This window comes from Egretta garzetta, unplaced genomic scaffold, assembly GCF_000687185.1.
Source record: "Egretta garzetta isolate BGI_Z169 unplaced genomic scaffold, ASM68718v1 scaffold25, whole genome shotgun sequence".
In the NCBI taxonomy this organism is placed as follows: domain Eukaryota; kingdom Metazoa; phylum Chordata; class Aves; order Pelecaniformes; family Ardeidae; genus Egretta; species Egretta garzetta.
Window position 1 is genome coordinate 3,720,988 of NW_009259800.1, and position 20,765 is coordinate 3,741,752.

Genomic DNA, 20,765 nt, shown 5'->3' on the forward strand with positions numbered 1-20,765 from the left:
TTTAGTCTGGAGAAGAGGAGGCTGAGGGGAGACCTGATCGCCCTCTACAGCTACCTGAAAGGAGGCTGTAGTGAGGTGGGGGTCGGCCTCTTCTCCCTGGTAACAGATGATAGGACGAGGGGGAATGGTTTGAAGCTGCGCCAGGGCAGGTTTAGGTTAGATATTAGGAAAAACTTCTTCACTGAAAGGGTTGTCAGGCTCTGGAATGGGCTGCCCAGGGAGGTGGTAGAGTCCCCATCCTTGGAGGTATTTAAAAGAAGGATAGATGAGGTGCTTAGGGACACGGTTTAGTGGTCGGGTGGCAGGGTTAGGTTAAAGGTTGGACTCGATGATCTTAAAGGTCTTTTCCAACCAAAGCGATTCTATGAGTGCTGGCACCAAGGAACACCCTTCCCTCTCCAGCCCCCATCTCATAAAACCAAGCAGCAACTTAGGGGCAGGAGGAAGAAGGCCGTATTTAGACCCCTCCCATTGTGGAAGCCAGCAGCGGTCAAAGTCCAACCCTATGGTGCACTTCTGGGAACATCTCCGCCTTGCCCTTGGCATTCGTTCCACTTGGCACAAAGCTTGAGTGTAAGGGAGTGCAGAGTGGAAGATACCCAGTGTGGAATGGAAAAATAAGTAATTTACATCATCACGCGTCATTATTTTATTTCAACTTTGCTTTGTTCCAAAAATAATTGAGGGACATAATAACATAGGAAATGGCCTCAAATTGTGCCAGGGCAGGTTTAGGTTGGACATTAGAAAATATTTCTTCACAGAAAGGGTTGTCAAACATTGGAATGGGCTGCCCAGGGAAGTAGTTGAGTCCCCATCCCTGGAGGTATTTAAAAGACAGGTAGATGTGGTGCTTAGGGACGTGGGTTAGTGGTAGGATGGCAGTGTTACCTTAACGGTTGGACTTGATGATCTTAAAGGTCTTTTCCAAGCAAAATGATTCTATGATAACCAGCAGTAGGCACGTCAGTGAGTGGGTTTTGCAGTTTGAGACTCTAAAGACCTCTGGAGCTCTCGTGCCAGGTGCCCTACAAGCACAGTCAGAAAGAGCCTCTGGTTTCAACAACTTTTGGTTTCAGTGTAAATTTCTCATAAACATTTGGGGCCCCAGACTGACTCAATAGGTGTTGAAGTCAGTATTAAAACTAGAAGTAGATTAAAAGGAATGAAGATAGGGCAAATGGCTAGGCTTCTAAACATTCCCTCCCTCCCTCAGAAGAACATTGGGAAAGATGCATCAAGCAAGAATAAACATCCTTTCCCTTTCACTGATGGGAAACGGAGGCAGGAGAAGACCAAGTCACTTGTCCAAAGTTACTAAGGCAATCTGCAGTAGCACCAAGGAAACTGTACTTCTCCATTGCCCTAGTCCAATACCTTAACTGTTCACTGCCCACCTCTGTCCTCACCTGACCCAATGCGACCAGAAGCATCATGGAAAGTATGGCTGAAATACTCTAGCAGAGGAGGGATCAAGCACCATAGTCCCTACAAGCTTACAAGCAGTTTGAGTCAGTTCTGGTTGCTGTAGTATATGATTTCCTTAGTCTACCAAACCAGAACCACTCCCAGCTCAGCAAAGCAATCAAGACCATGCTAAAGAGTTTAAAGCATTAAAAAATACAAGATCAGGTCTTTGGAAATACAGCAAGCGTCTGATCAGTTCAAGTCCTGCTTCGTTCTGCAGTCAGGATCAGATGCTGCATTGAATTGTCCCCTCTGGATGTCAAAAACCACATGACTTTAGCACAGCATCACCCAAGGGGAAGGCAGGGTCTTCAGTCTGGCGATGCTAATCACTGTTGTAGGGGCTACTTGAAGAAGGTACCCAGGTGTCTACGTGCTGGTATAGATCCCGGGTGGTACCTCAGGCTTCAGCGGTCATTCTCCGAAATTTTTGCAGGTAGACAACAATGAAGATAACCAAGATACCCTGGAGGAAAAGGAGGATGAAGAGACAGAGCTGAGAGAGGAGAGCCAGGCTGCAGTACCAGTACTGGCATGTGGAGATGATCTCTTCTTCTGTCAGATAGGCAATGATCCGGTCCTGCAGGTGAGCTGGGGAGCTGCATCTCACATCCCTGTATAAGGTTCGGTTCTGCTGCCACTGGAGCCAGGAGCGCAGGTAGAGGATGTCACAGTTGCACTCCCAAGGGTTGCCCTGCAGGTAGACTACCTGGAGGCTCTTTAGGTTGTCAAAGAGCCCATTGGGAATAGAGGTGAGCCTGTTGTAACCAAGCTGGATAATTTCAGCCGAAGGGCGAAATGCAACTGGTAGTTTTGCTACAGTTAGGTCTTTTGACGTGCAGTCAATAATGTTGGTGGCACACTTGCATGGCACAGGGCATATGGGTATCACGAGTGGGAGGAAGCCAAGGAGGGACAAGAAAAGAATTCCACTGTTCATCTTCACTTGCAAACACTCCCCTGGTGAGACTGGATGAAGTGGAGACCAGGCAAGTAGACACCACACTAGGACTGACACCACAGCCCAGGTCTATTTGTTCCTTTGTTCTGAGGATGAGTTGCTAAAGTTGGTTGAATTTGGTGTCCTTCACAGGAGATGTGAGAGCTCTGAAAAGAACAGAGTTAAAAGAGGCGTGCAGTTTCTTGGTCTCTCATTACAGGAGAGGCAATGTTCCTGGTTTTCCAACCCTGGATTTGAGGAGGGATATGAACAGATGGCTACTGGGAGGCTTAGCTGCAGCCACCAAATTCATTTTCACTAGTCCTCAGAAGTGTACAAGAGCTGCTTGTATTTTCAGCATTACTGAAGGTGCATTACTAGGGGAGCCAAGAAAATTTATGTCAAGGAATCAAAAATTAGAATACGAAACTGCTCATGCCTTATCATGGCTCTGAATTACATCTGTAAGCAAAATTTTTTTCATGCAAACTGCAAGAGGAGATTCAGAAATAAAATTACTGTTACCACAAGTAAGAAATAGCCTTTCCAGATTTGAAAAGAAGTAATAAATGGTCCTTGGCCAGCAGAGAGGGTGCTGACCACCAAATGTGGAAGTTGGTGGAGTCTTCCATGCCAGCCATTGCTCCAGCAGGTGAATAATCTCCTTCTGGAGCTGTGACCGTGCTGGAAGACATGGGTCAACAAGCTGTCTTTGTGTTGCAGTTTCATGCCACTGCTGAACACATGAGCTACTGTAACTTCTTTAGAACAACTACACATACTGCAACAGTGCTTTTCTATGCAACCAAATAAACAACAACAACAAAAAAAAAAAAGAACAGAAGGTAGCTTTGTTGACTTACCAGAGTAGTTCAATCCTTGCTGTCTTGCTGGCTTTACAACACAAAAGGTCTTAAGGCACTCCAGCCAGTGCAAGAGTATTTGCAGCTGCATAACTGAGCTCACAGATAATCCCCTTGCGGCTGGCTGGCAAGATAAGGGTCAGGCTCAGCCCAGGGACACCTCCCATGAGGCCTTCCTGCAAGTTTGCTGCATGTCACCGGAAGCTGAGGCTTCATTGAGCAAGTCTTCCAAGAAATGGGAGCTGATGCTGCTCGCAAGAGCATGTTTGCTGGGAGAGATGCTGACAGTACTGATAACTGTGATTCTGAGCCCACACGCTCAGCCCAACAGAAACATCGCAAAGTAACTCAGAATGCATTTCAACCTGGAAGGTGACGTTACTGGTTTGTGCCACGCTCCCTGAGCACTATGGCCTGTGGTTTCCCATCTCATCAAGAAGACTCTATTTGGCAGAGTAGTGAGACCTAGCACTTTGCAGTGTGCTGACCCTGAGGTTTCCCTTGAAGGGGCGACACACATACTCCTAAATAGCAGTGGAAGATCTGCTGAAAGAAATGGACTTCCATTGACCACACGGGTGTCAATAGTTGAGCCAAGAAGAAAGATCCTCCAGGCACTTGCATCCTCTCATGACTGTTACAGGGATAAAATGTAACTTTTGGCATTTCACTGTCTACATCAAAATAAACTTGTTAGATTCACAGGACTGGGAAAGATAGTGCTCCGAGGAACTGCTCTTTTGAGAGCCAAGTGAGTTGGCAGCTCTCGACAAGTACAGCTTTCAATTACCGAGAAAGACTGACCATGTCTTTTATTCAGAAGCTGCATTAAACCAATAATTGAACCGATAAGATTCTACCTAAATGTAGTTTTGACACTCAGACTTGTCTTCTTAAGGCCGTTGCACCTTCACAGACATTTTTCTGCCATCAGCCTGACTCTAGGCATCGGCTACGCTCCTTAGGATAAGGCCACCAGAATTACATTGCAAAACTCTTGCCCCATTGGGACCAACTCTCCATTACCTTGTACTGCAGACATTGTATAGAGCAGAAATGATCAATGCCTTGAATGTGTTGATGTTAAAAGAGAATTTCAGGTGTAAACAACAGCAGAATTTAGGAAAATATGCTCTAAATAAAGCAATTAGGCTTTACATTTCTAGTAAATTGGAGCAGATCATTCCAGTTGTTTCACTGTGGCAGGCAGGCAGAGTGGGAAAGAGATCTCAGGCTAACAAACAAACCCAATTCTTCCTCCAGGGCCTGCTTTCCGCTTGGGAGCAGCCTGACTACCACAGGGTAAGTTTGCTCAGCAATGTCTCATGCATTTGGTGCTACACTTATTCACAGGCAGGTGTTCAGGCCAGGTGCAGCATGGAGCTGATTAGAGTCAGACCATCCTGGCTCTGCACACAGCACAGACTCAGTAAAGCTCCTTTGGCTACTTACAAAATGGATATCCTGGGACTGGATCCTGCTCAGCTGCCCATGGCTAAGTTAGACACCACTCTTAGGAGAACCTTGAAGATAGAAGAACTTCACGATCATCTTGTCTAGCTTCTGACATAAACACAGGCCAGAAATCCCATGCAGGAAGCCCTGCCTGGAGCCTGCTCCGACAGAATTGGATAAAAGGAGAAACAGCATCAGTTTTGCTCTCTCCTGCCCATAATGCATCACTGATGCTGCTCAAGGGGACTGAAAATTAAACAGAAAGAGGTTGGGTTTTTTAATGTATTTATTTCACTGATCAATTCAGGTAGTAAACGTTATTAATAATAATAATAATAACAATAATCATTTAATAAAATGGATATGTTTTAAAAGGTTTCATTTTTCTTTGTTCACAATGACAAAATGTTCAAACAGAAATTTACAAAAAAATATATATTATAATAACCCAACAGATGGACAGGAAACAAAGAGCCTAGGAATGGAGTAGGGGGTGAGGAAGTCACATGGCAGGAGCAAGCCAGCGTTAAAGCACAGCGGGGTTTGTGAGGAGCAGCAGGGAATGCCATCACAGAGCACGAAGAGTGGGACCCCCTCCTTCTCTGGAGGGAGGCATGCGGGGAGGCAGCAAGGACCGCACAGGCAGGACCAGCACGGCAGTAGCACATAAGGAGTTCGTGCCACAGCCCCCTCCCCAGTCAGGCACAAGGTCTGAGATGTCTTACCGACAGCCCCAGCTGCAGCCTGGGACAGCTCTGCGGAGTGGGACACAACCCTTGCAGCGACTCACTCAGCAGGGCAAAGCTTGGCAGAGGCGCAGGAATGTGCCTGGGGGTGCAGGGGTCGCATATGAGGCTGTGGAAGGTTGCATGAGGGGAGGTGTTAAATTACTTTCCCATCCACACTTCTCACTGCCAGAGCCAAATGGCCAAGCTACATTTATCCAGGAGTCTCTTCTCTGCTTTCTGTGCAGCTCAACGCAGCAGTACAAAAACCATTCCTCTTTTAATAAACAGATTCTACCTTCCAGGACAGAGTCTGAATCCCTGGTGCCCAAAGTCAATCTCTAAACCCTTTCCAGGCAGCCCCCAAACTCTGGTGCTCTGGGCAGGGAACCTCCTATGCAGAGACGCAGTCTCAGCCGCACCACTGGCCCTCTGTAGAAGCCATCTCTGGTGCCTCACTCCTCTGCATTTTTTTCCTAAGTGCAACTTGAACCATCTTTGCCAGCTGGTAGCGGAAGGCTTCAGCAATCTGTAGAGGACCCGTGACTATCGACTTGATGTAGGAGCCACGTGCACTGAGCTGAGGGAGACTTCCTCGCCCATAGGGACAGGGGCAGATTCACCCTCAGTAATCCTACCTGCCTGTGACCAGAGTACCCTGTGCTCTCACCAGCACACAGCACTTCTGCACACAACCTGCAATAAAACCTGTCAGCTCCTCTATGTCCATGCTAAAGGGTAAAGGTCTCCTTTGTCTTCTAGGAATGACTGTGTTCAAAAGAGGAACATCTCCAACTGGACAGGCCTCATTTGCAATAGAACATCCTCTTCAGGGACAAGACTAGCATAAGAAAATAGGGGACTGTAAGAAAATAGGTACTGCAAGGTGTTTCCTGTTATGCTTGCATGGATAAAGCTGATAATTTGGCAGTCCTGCTTCAGGCAGCAGCAAACCAGCTCCAGAAAACCCGAAGGAAGCTCCTGTTTCAAGCTACTCACTCCACTGCTCAGTTAAGCACATTTCACAAAGAAAGGTTGTATTTCCTCCTTAAGCACCTTGGTCCTGCATGTTACTGAAGACAAGCTGAACCCTTCCCCTCTCCTAGGCTGGCACTGCCACTGTCACTTATGAGCACAATACAGGGGGGAAAGAAACAAACAAATAAAAAAAAAAAAAAAATTATTGGATGCTGCTCTTGCCCAGCTTGCACATTTCTGCCAAGGGGCTCCCACGCTGTGCCAGGGTCTCTCCCTGCCCCTGCAGCCCATGTTCTGCCTAAGCTGAGGCTCGGTACAGTGAATAACTGGAACCAGCCAACCTACTCACCACCTGGATAAGCCCCGATCAGGACTCCAAAGCCCCATGGGAGGAATCAGTCAAACGCAGCACCTAATAACAGAATTTAGGGCCTGGTTATTCCTGGCCAACACTGTGCTTCCTACCCAGGGAGATCTACCGGGAGAGACAGAGATGGAAGAGAAGATACAAAGCGGAAAAGGGGACAGAGGAATCAGTCCGGGAGCCAGAGGAGCAGAAGGGCACAGCCCATGGCAGCACTCCCTGGAGTCAGAGGGAAGAGCCAAGGGTCTCTCCCTCCAACAGCTCCGATTCCCTGTGAGCACAGCAGAGTTGCTGGTGAGGCCTGCCCTGTCAGGCACATCAAACTCCGGGGCTCTGCTCTGGCTGGACTAAAGTTAAAAATATTGCAGGAAGCAAGAATGGGACAGAAGCTGCTGCCCAAAGAGTGCTCTTATCTCTGCCCAGCAGATCCACCAGGCTTCCCAGCACTGAGACAGGAAGAGCCTCGGATCAGGGAGGGGGAGAATGGCTGAGTCCCAGGGGAAGGGCAGGGGAGCAAGTGCCAAGTCTGCTGGGCTGTGCTCAGCCCCATGCAGTGACATTCCTGCACCAGCCACGGTGACCCAGCACCTACCTGGACAGGCGGCCGGCAGATCTCTGGTACAAGCCTACCAAAACTGCCCCTTTCCGCGGCAGAAGCTCAGAGCCAGCAATGTGCTTGTGGGACCTCGATCTGGGGGTAGGGCACAGCTCTGCATTTGGGGTTGGATTTCAGCCCTAGGGTTTCTACCCCCTGCAAAGCAGTCCCAGCCAAGCGCTCTGGCTGCCATGATGCTTTCTTTTCAGAGCAGATGATGGAGACACACTGTAGCTGAATGACCAGAGCTAAACCATGAGACACCCTCACCCAGCTACTGCAGGGCCCTGGGGTTCCTCTACCAACACCTCTGGCCTGCTGTGGGAGGAAACCAAGGCTAGGAAGGTGCTCACTCCCATCATCTACTTACAGGCAATAGTCAACAACTCATCCTCTCTGCCAGAAAGACATAACTGAGAGCAGTAGAAGCCATTTTCTTCTAACTGACCTCGAGAGACTCAGTCCCTTGCTGCTCAGTGCAAAGATGCTGGAGCTTCTTGATAGGAAAAACTAAACCAACCAACCAAAAAACCCTAGAAAAACCCAGACAGGAAACCAGGCAACCATCAGGACCCCTGATCAGGTCAGTGCACAGAGAAACCCCCAGCCCCAGCTCTCTGGGCCAGAGCTGGCCCCAGGCTGAGGAGCCCGAGCAGCACAGGTCAAACTCAGAGGAGGGTACGGCTGCCTTTGCAATGCTTGTGCTGGCCCCGGACAAAGGAACGGGGAGGGGGGCACAGCACCTCAGTTGGGAGTAAACATTCACGTGCATTGACACAGATAGTCTTCAAGTTCGTACACCAGAGAAACCAGGACTTTAAACACCAGAGCATTCCCAAACAAGAGATTAGTACATGGGAAAGGGAGATATTTTTCTTTTCTTTTTTTTCTTTTTTAGGATGCCTTAGAGACTTCCCAGGCTATTTTCTTTTTTTTTTTTTCTTTAAAAAAAAAAAAAAAAAAAAAAAGAAAAAGAAAAGAAAGAATAATTATTAAAAAAGAAGTACACATCAGTAAACTGTTAAATGAACAGCCTCCTCCACAATCCAGCTGACTGCAAAGCCAGCATTGCTGCTAATAAATTAGAGGGTGCGGGTACAGGTCTTGCCCACAAGTCTCTATACAACACGAAACCTTTTCTAAACGTCCACAGCTCTTGCCAGGCCTCAGATGGTCACTGGTCCTCTTACTGGTCCTGCATCTGCTGCTGCATCTTCTGCAGCATCTCTTGCATTCGCCGTAACTGCATGAGACAGAGAAGAGAGAGTTAAAAAGGGATCTGTTGTGGCTGGGAGCTGGTGATCAGCACTGGGGGCAGCCCCTTGGGGCTGACAAAGGGATCCCTCAGAAAGTATTAACTCCTGCCTGAGCACAGAGGCATCTGTGTCTGGGGTAGAATCGACCCACATTTCCCTGACAGAGGAAGCCACGGCTTTTACACACTGTCCTCCACACCAGGAGCCCATGACAGTGGGAGGCAGGAGTGGGAAGCCCCAGAACAGCGTCTATGGGGCAATCCTGGAGAAACTCCTTGATTCCAGTTCCAACACCAAGGAGGCCCAGGCAGAAATGGGTCTCACCTCCTCATCCTTCATTTTGATCAGCTTCTCTGTCTCAGTGTCCGGTGTTGGGAGAGGCAGGATAGGAATTGGGCTTTCTATCCTGTTGTCCTGAGTCAGCTTGCTAGAGAGATGGAGAGAGGGAAGAAATGCAGTCAGTTGTGGCTCAGGCTGGTTGGCTTTGGTGTCACCTCGTGATGGCTTTCACTCACAATGGCAGAACTGCCAGTAACGTGGCACCATGCACCCAGACAGTTGGAGGGGCTGTGGGGCAATCTAGCCCAGAGGTGTGGGATACACTCAGATGCAGAATGAGACCAAAGTCATTAGAAATTTTCAAAATAGAAGCTTGCGGGTAGCTAACAGAGAAAAGCCAAACCGGGCTAACACTGAGAGCAAACACAGAAAAGGCTGATGTTTCTGACCACCTTTTGTAACTGCACATAGCAGAGACATTTCCAGACAATTTGTCTGGTCTCCTTTGGCTCATCTGTGCATACGCCCACACACACACGCAGCACCAACACAAACTATCAGCATCCTTAAGGTACCACACGCTCACAGAATCGCAAGGGTTGGAAGGGACCTCGGGAGATCATCTAGTCCAATCCCCCTGCTCACCACGGTCCTTTTTTTTCCTCCAGGAAGATAAAACCAGGGGAGCAGTTTAATCACCCCAAGTCTGGTAACAAAGCCTGCCTTCATATTCAGGAGGTGGGAGACATGAGACACAACAGGCAGAGCACAGCAGCACTGCAATGAGGGCTGGGGGTGCACACAAGTGCAGGCAAGGGACAGAGAAAGGAGGTGACTTTTGTCCAAAAGTCAGAGGAGCTCTCCATAGGTGAGGAGAGGGTGATAGTAGACAAAACCACGGAAACTGGGAATTCAAGATGCCACTTGCAGGCATTCACCACTTGGAGTCACCGTTGGGTCGTTATTGAGCAAATTCCAGCCCCAGAGCTTGGGATCTCCTCCCAAAACGTCTCTCTAGACAAGGACCCTTAACCCACTGCTAGAAATGGCCACACTCTGGTTTTCTGAGACTTGTTCACTGGAACTAGCCATGGCATGAGAAATGGTAACGAACTTAAGCTTTTCTTAAGCTGAGCAATTGCTTTTTAATCGTGCTCTTCTTTTAATAGCTACATAGCCCACCTCAACAGCAGCTGTGACACTTCTCACAGATCTCTAGCATTTAACTTAGTTATTTTGGGACTCCATATTCTCACTCTGAAAAAGACAGGCTCGTCTGCTATGCAACAGTACTGAGATACACTGTGTGTGAACCGAATGTGCCAACCTCCACGCTTGCACATACGCAGGACTGTTCCTTGGTGAAGCACAGCCATTTCTGCTCTGCAACGTGGCAGCACAGAGCTACCCGGCCAGTTCAAGCAGGAAGTGAGAGGGATGGTTTACAACAGATGAGCCAGGACCTACTTAAACCTAAAATTTGTCAACAGTATTCCAGTCATGGAAGGGAGAAGGGTGAAAAAAAAAGGTTTCAAATGAGAAGCCTAGGAGTGCTCTCTCTTCTATTTTCTGATCACTGTGACTAAAACCATAGAGAATCAAATACAACAGGAAGAAAACGCAGAGAAATCTTTAGAGATGTGTTAAGAGTCTTGCTAATTGCCTGGGCTCTGTTGCCTGAGAAACAACAGCATCCCAAGGCTCATACTGTCATTAGGACAGAACTGTAGACTGTAGAATGCCTTCCTATTTGGCAGTGCACACAGCTACCATCCACCAGAGAGATGGTTTATCTTCTGTTTCATTAGGCTGGATGTATTTCACCCAGTGCTAGGAACAGCTCTTCAAAAGAATCTCCAGGCCTATTTCCCCAAGATCTGCATGGGGAATCCTCAGCCAGGAACATGGATTCTCAGAAGCATCCCCACCATGGGTTCAGGCTGTGGGAGACAAGCCTGGATTTGCTATTTTACTTCCCAGTGCCGTTCTCCAGGCTGCAGCCCAGCATGTCCGCAGCAGACCCACAGCCTCCTGACCGAAAAGCATCCTGAGAGCAACCCCAGCTCCGCAGAGAGTGAGACACCCCTGCCACCTCTGGTTGAAGTGGTGGAGACTTACCTGGTCATTTGCTGGATGCACTGAGCTCGGTAGTTCTCATAGTGGACATCGCAAGTGACGTCCTTCAGGTCATGCATGTGTGTCCGGATCAGCATGTTCCTCAGCTTCACAAAGTCGCAGTGTGCCTGGTTTTCCACTGCAGAAGCAACAACAGGAGAGTGCTTGGATGTCACACCTCACCAGGGAGCCCCTTCTCACTTCCTGGCACCTAGGCTGGACCAAAACTCCCCCAGGGCCCCTTTCTCATCCTCCCCTCACTCTTCCCCATCACTGCCTGGGGCTCTCCCCCTGGCCCTGGCCCAGGCCTCGATGATGCTCAGTGCTTCTTGACATCAAGGCCAGGCTGCTGAGGTCATTGTGTTCCCAGGACTTTTTCTGGGTAAGAGGATTAAATAGGCACATACAGCAGAGCCCTGATGAGGATGCTGCTCCCAGGTACATGGGATGTCACTGCTATAACCACAGCGAGCACAGCCAGTGCTGGAGACAAACTGCTCATCTCCTCAGAATTTAGAACTGGTCGAAAGGCCCCTGTAGGCAAAAATCAGCCCCTGAGGGGCAAAGCCATGAGCAAGTAATGATCTGGAGAGCTGAAAGAGCTGTAGTTACCATGGGGAGCCAGGCTCCAGACAGTGCTGCGGGGCTCTGCAGGGAAGCGTTGTGCTCAGTAGCTGTGGGCCTGCCATAGTGATCTCCATTTACCTCTCTGCAGGGCTGGGTGAAGCCGGCTGCGTCAGGCCCAGGGTTTCACAAAGTTGATCCCACTGCCAAATGCCAGCACCCTGACAGGCACAGCCCCTTCTGGGGCCAGTGAGAAAGCAGAGCCAGCAGCTGGGCAGCCCAAGCAGCCAGCACCAGCCTGCGAGTGCACACACAAGATTTTGGGATCTAAAGTTGCAAGACCTTAAAGCAATGCACCAGCATGGGGGGAGTCAGCAACAGCAGCAAAAGCCATGCCAGGGTTATTCCGCCTACAGGCTTTTTGAAATTTCTCCCTTTAGAAAGAAAGTTAGAGACAAACACATTGTGCATCAGCGCAGCCTCCAGCCCAGTGACTCCCGCACATACAGGAGCGACAGCAGAGGAGGGGTGCAGGAGGGTTTACGATTCAGTTTGGTTGAGGGCAATGGCTTCTCCCCAGAAAACAAACTGGCAACGCCCAGCCTCCCCATCCTAATAAGAAGCCATATTCTAGTGCATTAAAGCCTAGGCATTCTTCCATTCAGGCTCGAGCCTCTCTTCTTCAGTCTGTCGTGGCTTCAGAGGCAGGGTGATTGCTTACATCCCCAGTAACAGACCTCCTGAGCTGGTCCCAGTGCCTCTGTCTCTACACTACCTTGTCGCCTGCCATGTACCAAAGGCAGCAGAGTCACGGCTGCACAGAGGTGAGCTCTCCCCTGCTGTCCCTACTGCAAGGGCCTGCCTGCCCCTTGCTCACAGTGCCAGCTCCCAGGCACCACACTTACCTTCCACAATGCCCCAGGGGTAGAGCCGTCCACGAACTCGCTGGCCTTTCGCCTCCACCACAGTGTTACTGCCGATGACGGCAAAGGGAGCGCTCTCCTGCAATGAGAGGCAACGCTCAGCCCAGCTCAGCCCAGGGCTGCCCACGGATTCCTTCTCAAAGGGCCAAGCTCAGCTGGAGCAGAACAGGAGGAAGAAGGTGATAGTAGGAAGGGCACAGGGACATCCACATGTGCCACAGCACAGGACACCACAACCCAGCTGCAGAGAAAAGCCTAAGGCACTGGGATCTGCAGGCAGCCCGATTCCCAGCTGTATGGGGTTTGCTTGGCAAGGTTTTCATAGCAGGGGGCCTACAGGGTGGATTCTGAGAAGCTGCTAGTAGCTTCCCCTGCATCCCATAGAGCCAATGCCAGCTGGCTCCAAGGCGGACCCGCTGCTGGCCAAGGCCAAGTGAATCAGCAATGGTGGTAGCGCCTCTGGGATAACACATTTAAAGAGGGGAAAAAAAAAAACCAAAACCAAAACCCAAAACTGCTGTGGAACGGTAGCCAGAGAGAGAGAAGTGAGAGGGTGCGAGAGGAAACAGCCCTGCAGACACCCAGGTCAGTGCAGAAGGAGGGGAGGAGGTGCTCCAGGTGCCAAAGCAGAGATTCCCCTGCAGCCCCTGGTGCAGCCCCTGGTGGGGCAGGCTGAGGAGGAAGGAGCAGCAGAGACAACATGTGATGAACTGACCCCAACACCCATTACCCGTCCCCCTGCAGAGGAGGCAGAGAAAACTGGGAGTAAAGTTAAGCCCATGAGAACGGAGGGTTGGGGGATGGTGTTTTAAGATTCAGGGGTTTTTTTATTCTCTCCTACTCTGATTTGACTGGTAATAAATCAAACTAATTTCACCAAGTTGAGTCTGTTTTGCACATGACAGTAACTGGTGAATGGTCTCTCCCTGACCTTGTCTCGACCCATGAGCCTTTCAATACCTTTTTTCTCTCCTGTGTCCTGCTGGAGAGGGGAGTGACAGAGCGGCTTTGGTGGGCACCTGGCATCCAAGCAAGATTAACTCATCACACCAGCCTGACATTCTTAGCTGTCCTGAGAGAAGCTGTCTCTCTGCAGGTGCCTGCAGCCTTTCTTTGAGGGGAAGCTCTACAAGGAAACCCAAGCAGAGGCTGGACACCAAGCAAGTGGGACAATGTAGGCCAAGAGCTTGTCCAGGCAGGGATGTACAGGCTGTGCTCCTCTCTGCTCAGAAGGGAGTCAAAGCCCATTGCACCTCTCTGATAGGAGAAACCAAGCCATACCGCATGCACACACAGGGCTGGCTCAGCCTGGGAGAGGGTCAGGCCTGGGCTGCTGGGGCCTCCAGACAGGCTTGGATGATCGTGTTATCTCCCCCTGTGCAACTAATGTGTCACAGTGGTGCCTCATCATTCACAAATTGCTCCTCCTTGCTGATGGCATCACTCAAATAGGTACTTACAAATGCTGTACAGCCCGGCCTTCATCTTAAACATACAGGCTGGGATAGACCAAGGAAGACAGTGCCTGGTGGGAGAGCAGAAGTGCTATGTCTTCAAGCCACACTTGACTTCATGGCACCAGCAAGGACATCAGCACCTCCTCCAGGCCATCTTACATGTTGAGCCAATGTAGGCTGTCCCACGGGTATCAGTAGCACAGGCCTTTGGCACACACAGGGCCGCAGCTCTGGCTCCTTCTGGAGCAACTGACATACCCATGAGCCTGACTTCCCAGTCCCCTGCTAAGCAGGTTCCTTACCTTCAGCTCTCTGTCTTGCTGCTTGAACTCCTCATCTTCATCAGAGTCACATTCAGGAAACTGGTACACTTTAATGCTAAATTTGTCAATCTCTTCTCGGATCTGTGTCCATACAAGACAAAAAGAAAAGAACACAACACTGAACAATACAGAACTGCTGGATTTATTCCCTGTTTGTGCTACATTGGGTTTGCTATAGCCTACAGACAGTGAAAGGATCTGATGTTTCTTCTAGAGCTGGCCTCTCTGCAGACACCACTTCCCTTCTCACAGCAGAGCACTGCTGCAATTAGATTTGCAGGTACTATGTGTGTATACACACATGCACTATATACATACATATATATACACACGCACACACACGTACATATATATGTGTGTGTATGCATGTATATGTATCTCTCTATCTCCCCTCCCTTCTAAGCCCATCCCTGCCACCACATCAGGTATGTCCCTGTAGAGGAAATGAATCTCACCCTCTCTTTTAGCTTCCGGATCTCGGAGGGGATCAGGCAATCAGCTTTGGCAATCAGCGGCACAATGTTGACCTTCTCATGCAGAGCCTTCATGAACTCAACATCCACAGGCCTCAGCCTGCAGCAGGGATGAGGAGGGACACAGTTAGCAAGGACACACTGGACAGCTCCCCCTCCAGCCTCTCCCACCCACCAAGCATGAAGGCAAAAGAACCTGCCACAAGAACCTGAGGCGGCATTGGGACAGCCCTCAGCTAGGGCTGTATCTTCAGGAAAGCTGTCTCAGATTTTAGCTGCTAAACATCTCACACAGACACAGGCTGCGTATTTGCTTCCCTTGCAGGCTAAATACTGCCCAGGACACAGCCTGGGGCCTCCCTTTGGCTGCCCCGTGCTGCAGGCAGCCAACACGACCCCTCCAGCTGCTCCAGGCTAGGCTGGCACAGGAGCCAGCAAGAGGCAGGGACTGAAGGCATCTTAAAACTGCCTTTCCTACCCATCAGTCAGGCTTAGCTAGGCAGGAAGATGCAAGTTTGTGTGGCGTTATTTCTCCTGATTTCCAAAACAGGCTGTAAGGCCTGAGGGAGATCCGCTCCGCCTGATCACAGGCAGTGTGTCATGCCAGCGAGGTGGCGGGAGGTGGTGTGGTGCTCAACCAAGGCAAAGCAGCTGGATGGCTCTTCTCCCATGCCAACAGCCATGCCAATGCACAAGCCGCTACAGGGCAATCCTGGGGCACAAGGGTCTTCCCTCCAAGTCATACCCCAGCCCCAGAGAGGGGGCTCTTACCCGTGCCCGAAGGGCGAGATGAAGTAGAGGCAGCAATGCACTCGGTTGTCCTGGATGTTCTTCCGGTTCAGGCCACTCTCATCACGGAAATACTGTTCAAACTGCTGGTCGATGTAGTCAGTGATGGGCTTCCAGCTGGAAAGGGCAATTCAATCAAAAGAACATCAAGTGTTTAACAGGACACTGTCTCCTAGGGATCATGAGGCAGTATCACCCCCTGCCTGCTGCCAGACCCCCTTCCTGTGAAGGGCCCACAGAAAATAGACGTGGCCAAGGACTAGGAGGAAGGCAGCAGTGGCCTGCTCACCACTCAGTGTTGTTAACAGCATCTCCAAAGCCTGGTGTGTCCACTATGGTCAGCTTCAGCTTGACACCCTTCTCCTCAATGTCCACCGTATGCTTGACGATCTCCACTGTCTGGTTGATTCTCTCTTTGAACAGGAATACACGAGTTAAAGCCAGGCAGTAACTGGGGATCCCAGCTCACACCCATGACAAGCTGGCTCCCTCCTCATCACTGAGCACAGGGAGTAACATGGGTTTAAAAAAAAAACCTCATCATCATCTAAGGAGCCTCAAGGAAGTGGTACTGTGTGAGGCCAGCAGCAGAAAGACAGACTGAGGAGATACATAAATCTCTGAAGTGCTTGTAGCCCAGCTGTTCTCAACATTTTGTCCACTCATTTTGTAAGGGGAATCCCTACCGCACTCTAGCACCCAAGAACAAAAGACAAATCTCAACATCTCAGCCCAAATGGCTAGTGCTGCTCTGTGGCCTCATCTTCCCTTCAGAGGACAGAACCCTTCTTGCCCAAATACCAGTGCCTCTGCAGTCAGCAAAGGAGAGCAGAGCAACAACCAGCAGGGCTGGGATCCAGCCAAGCCTGTAGCTGCTGCTGAAGCAAAGAACCAAAGTACTTGTCCTTAGGACAGTCTAGACCTGCAGGCACAAGAACTGTTTTCCCCCTTTGTCCCCAACTTACCCTCTGCGTTGAGCAGCTTTCTGTCTTTGTAGAGGTCTGTCAGGAACAGGCTATTCACCAGCGTGGATTTGCCCAGACCCGACTCTCCTAATTGACAGAGCGCAAAGAGGAGGAGGGAAAAGCAAGCAACATGACCCACTAATTGACTTACAAATGAAACTCTGAACAAGGCTTTGAATCCTGAGCCAGAGGAAGTGAGAAAAATGAGCTGTCAGAAGCTGTTTACAGGCATTACATTTTTCCAGCAGTGGGAGGACTTATGCTGCAAGATGTCTCAATCCTTGTTCAAATATGATCTTCTAGCTCCTCCATCCTCCCTCCCCTTCCCTTCCCTCGGTCCCTGGCTGGCCCTGCCTTCACCACCCAGACCAGCCACTCTGTTAGAGGAGAAGCTACACTCAGTGCTTGCTCGAGTGCGCTCAAGTGGTCGGGGGGGCCCATTCCTCCTGGGGGAATGGTGCGACTGCAAGACAGGCTGGGAAGCAAAGCAAGGTCTGAGACAAGGACCAGAACAGAGCGAGGGAAGGATCCAGACACTAAGGGAGCACCTAAGGGAAGTGAGGAGAGGCGGTCCCCTCCACGCACCCACCGTCTGGACCAGCCACCTCCATCCATGGATAGTCTCACCTGCGACCATCAGGGTGAAGTCGAAACCCTTCTTCACGGATTTCCGGTGGACCTGGTTCGGCAGAGTGGCAAAGCCCACGTACTGCTTCTCATGATCCTGTAGGGCAGAGGTGGATGGGAGCAGGTCAGGGTGCGCCACCCCTCCTGCTCAAGCCTCACACAGCAACAGGGAGTTTGCCACATGTCCACATGTGTGAGCATCCTTGGGCATCCTCAGCTGGGCAGACTGCAAAATTGTGGTGGGGACAGACAGCAGGGAGGACACAGAGTCTCCTCCTTCCAATTTATGGCTGCTGTAGAGCTGCCCACTCAGACAGGACAGACATGGCTGATGGCCATTGAGGTCCAAAGACTGTTCTTTACCGTGGTCACTGCCTTCTATAAATTTAGGTTTGGCTTGGGTCTCAGACTTGGTCATTTTAGCCCTGACAGAGTGACTGCAGGCTCTGGTCTCCCTCACTTTGCTAACATAGCTGAAGTAACACTGCTTCACCACCCCACAGTCCAGAAAGGCAGGAAGAGACAGAGAAAATTAAATTAGAAAGAAGTGGGGAGAATTAGAGAGTGCCTGAAGCCCTCCACTGGCAGCTCTAATGGCTGAGCTAAAAGGCATTGGCATCCCAAAGCAGCGGTGCAGCGAGCAGCGACGAGACCCCAGGGTGAAAAGTGATGGCAGCTCTGACAGGCTGCACGTGGCAAAGCAACACCTGCCTGGGGGACACCACAAACTGCCACCCAAAAGGCTCTGTGAAGGGTAAACACGAGGTGTGAAAAGCAGGGTGAGAAATGCGATAACGGCAAGATCTTTGGAAAGACAACAATCACCTGCTCTCTCCAGTGACCTGACATGTGAAAGAGCACTAGTAACGCACTAATAAAACCATAGCTGAAGCTTGGGATGTGCTTCTCGTATTTTCTTTGGTTTTTAAGCGAGATGACTAAGGGGAGACGCTGGGGAACTGAGCTCTGGTGCAACTCCACATACTTCAGCCAAGTGTAACTGGCTGAACCTGATCTCTCGTTTCTGTTCAGCCAAACCAAGAAAGTGTGGCTTTACTGTACCTCTGGTTGCCTCCCCATAGCTCGGTGGAATGAGGACACCTGAAATGAGCACATCGCAGCTGGCGCAGGACACTGCCCTTTACTCGTGACTCATGCGGTCATTTCCCTCGCATTAAGGAAGGTCAGTGCTGAGCACAAGGCCAAGAGAAGAGCTTCCCTTGCAGTGGGAAGCAGCCAGAGTCACAAGAGCCCTGGCCCCAGTCATGCCCTCCCTCTGACCAGCCATGGAAGCACTGCAGAGCCCTGCCGGGAGCCACAGCCAACATGGCTGTAAAGGGGAAGGCAGGAGATGAAGAGGAAATCGTGGAGAGGGTTCCCCTTCTTCTAACAGCCTTCTCTCAGGAACAACAGCATGGTTCCTGTACCACAGCCAGCCTAGACCAACAGTTCCTCATCTCAGCTTTAAGACAAACCAGTGTGCTCTCATCCCAGCCATGTCAGGACACTGTGACAGGCACATGCCACTGTCTCTGCTAGTGTGTCAACATAACAATGCACTTAAGGAGCCAAAGTAGACTCCTCAGCCTGGTGTCTGCCTCTCTAAGTTCTACACCACTCACCATCTTCATTAGGAACCAACACAGATGCTACCTGCAGAGCAACCATGCACGGGCAGTGTGCTCTCATCCCAGCCATGTCAGGACACTGTGACAGGCACATGCCACTGTCTCTGCTAGTGTGTCAACATAACAATGCACTTAAGGAGCCAAAGTAGACTCCTCAGCCTGGTGTCTGCCTCTCTAAGTTCTACACCACTCACCATCTTCATTAGGAACCAACACAGATGCTACCTGCAGAGCAACCATGCACGGGATGGAGAGTGCCTAAGTGGGTGTAGAGGGCTGGGAGGGCCATTGAAGGAAGCAGGTGGCTCTCTGGGTTGTGAAAAGCTGAAATCCATTAATTAGATGAGAGACTTGGACCGAGGGAGGTCCTGGAGGCATCACAGACCCCTCCACATGCTCCTGACCCTGGCAAGCCAGCTCCCATCAAGCTGACACAGACAATCGCTGCACCGCGCTTCCCCCGCTGGCCCCAGCTGTCGGCAAAGGGCCCCGGCCAGCCAAGCCAGAGGCGCTCCAGCACAAGGAGCCCCTCTTCCCACCACCTCCTCCATGTGCTGCCTTTGTTCCCATTGACATCCCGCTCCCACGTGCCTGGGAACATGCCCCACAGATCACGGTGGAGGCCACCAAGAGATGTGGCCGACCCTTGGGGCCCTGTTACAAGCCAAAGCTTCCCAAGCCAAGCAAACACGTCTGTACTCTGCCTCGGCACATGCTTGCCAGTTCACCATCCTCACATCCTCCACCACCCGGCCAAGGCTCCCTGGCAGGCAGAGCTCTCCCTGGGAGTGCAAGCGAAGGAACAAAGCGCTGGTGGGTTTAAGTCGTGTTCCTGTCGGGGGTAGAGACATTAGGGAGCTGTTGCGAGAGGAGAAGCCATCCCTGGTACGAAGGTGTCTGCCAGCCTGTCTGTACCTCCAAGAGAGGGTACACAGCATGGCCTCCATCGCTCCTGCCATTCCCAATTCCCTCCTCACCTCCCTGGTGGACATGCTGTTTAAACCAACCCAGACCTTGAATGACTTCACCATTCAGCCTGGGGATAAATGGAGCCTTGCTGGCTATATTCAAAAGGGCTAAAATTAAACACCATAGGATCACAGAAAATGTGAAGAATAGCCCCTACCCCAGGTCTGGAACAAACCCCAGATATGATGGGGCTTGTGCTAGGAGCCTGGTGCCCCTGCTTCTACTTCTTCGGGGGGTTGGGCCCTCTCAGCGTTACAGTCTCCAGCTGTCCCTTCCAGGCAGCCCTTCCTCCAGCCGTTCCCCTCTGGCCAGGCACGGCCACCACATCCGCATGAACCAGCATGGCCCAGCCCCAGAGGAGAAGCAGACCCTTTGCTTCCTTTCGTTGCCAGAAAGCTGCATAAATTCATAACGCAAACAGCCCCCGGAGCATCTCCTGCGTACATCTGTTGCCTTGGGCCTGGGCCTGAGCACGGCAGTATCAACAAAACCACTCGCCCACCAGCATTTGCTGCAGCAGAAAGAAAACCGGCTAGCAAAGCACAGCATTAACACGGTAACACAAACCAGACCACGTTCGGGCACACACACAGTGCTAACTCCTGCCCGGAGCGCCCCAGGCACACACACGACATTCAGAGAGGGAATCACTGCATCAAATAACCACACAAAAACATGTCATGCATCTCCCAGCTGTCCATCGTGCCCCTCGGCCCTACTCCCGCGGGGGCTGCTCCCCTCCTTTCTGTCCCCACCATCTCCCCCTTACCAGTGTCTTTCCCCTCCTCTCCTCCTCAGAGGTCTCATCTCGTGCTGCACATGTCTGCTCGGGCACCATCCTCCCCCCTCCTGTCCCTGCTGCTCCCCGGCTTGCACAGCGCTATAAATACATCCCCGTACCTTCAGCTTGGCCGGGTGGCTTCGCTGTGCCTGCGTCCGGGGAGAAAGCAGCCGCTCCACTAACCGCTCCTGAATAATGATTGAATCCATAACCGCGGCCGGACGGGCGG

General features: G+C 50.9%; 2 protein-coding genes across 2 annotated transcripts; both read right to left on the minus strand.

Annotated features, from left to right (window-relative positions):
* Nucleotides 1-877: 877 nt before the first annotated feature.
* Nucleotides 878-3,402, minus strand: GP1BB (glycoprotein Ib platelet subunit beta). The gene is made up of 2 exons (XM_035895377.1): nucleotides 3,271-3,402; nucleotides 878-2,574 (listed from the first exon to the last, which is right to left on the minus strand). Exon 2 carries the CDS (start codon nucleotides 2,405-2,407, stop codon nucleotides 1,868-1,870), a length of 540 nt encoding a protein of 179 aa, XP_035751270.1. The 5' UTR covers nucleotides 2,408-2,574; nucleotides 3,271-3,402; the 3' UTR covers nucleotides 878-1,867.
* Nucleotides 3,403-8,337: 4,935 nt separating this feature from the next.
* SEPTIN5 (septin 5) lies at nucleotides 8,338-20,745 on the minus strand. Its single transcript, XM_009639861.2, has 11 exons — nucleotides 20,656-20,745; nucleotides 17,159-17,255; nucleotides 16,532-16,618; nucleotides 15,856-15,979; nucleotides 15,549-15,683; nucleotides 14,760-14,877; nucleotides 14,284-14,385; nucleotides 12,507-12,603; nucleotides 11,041-11,176; nucleotides 8,968-9,070; nucleotides 8,338-8,630 (listed from the first exon to the last, which is right to left on the minus strand). The coding sequence occupies exons 1-11, from the start codon at nucleotides 20,743-20,745 to the stop codon at nucleotides 8,574-8,576; spliced, it is 1,146 nt and encodes a 381-aa protein (XP_009638156.1). The 3' UTR covers nucleotides 8,338-8,573.
* Between the last annotated feature and the right edge of the window lie 20 nt (nucleotides 20,746-20,765).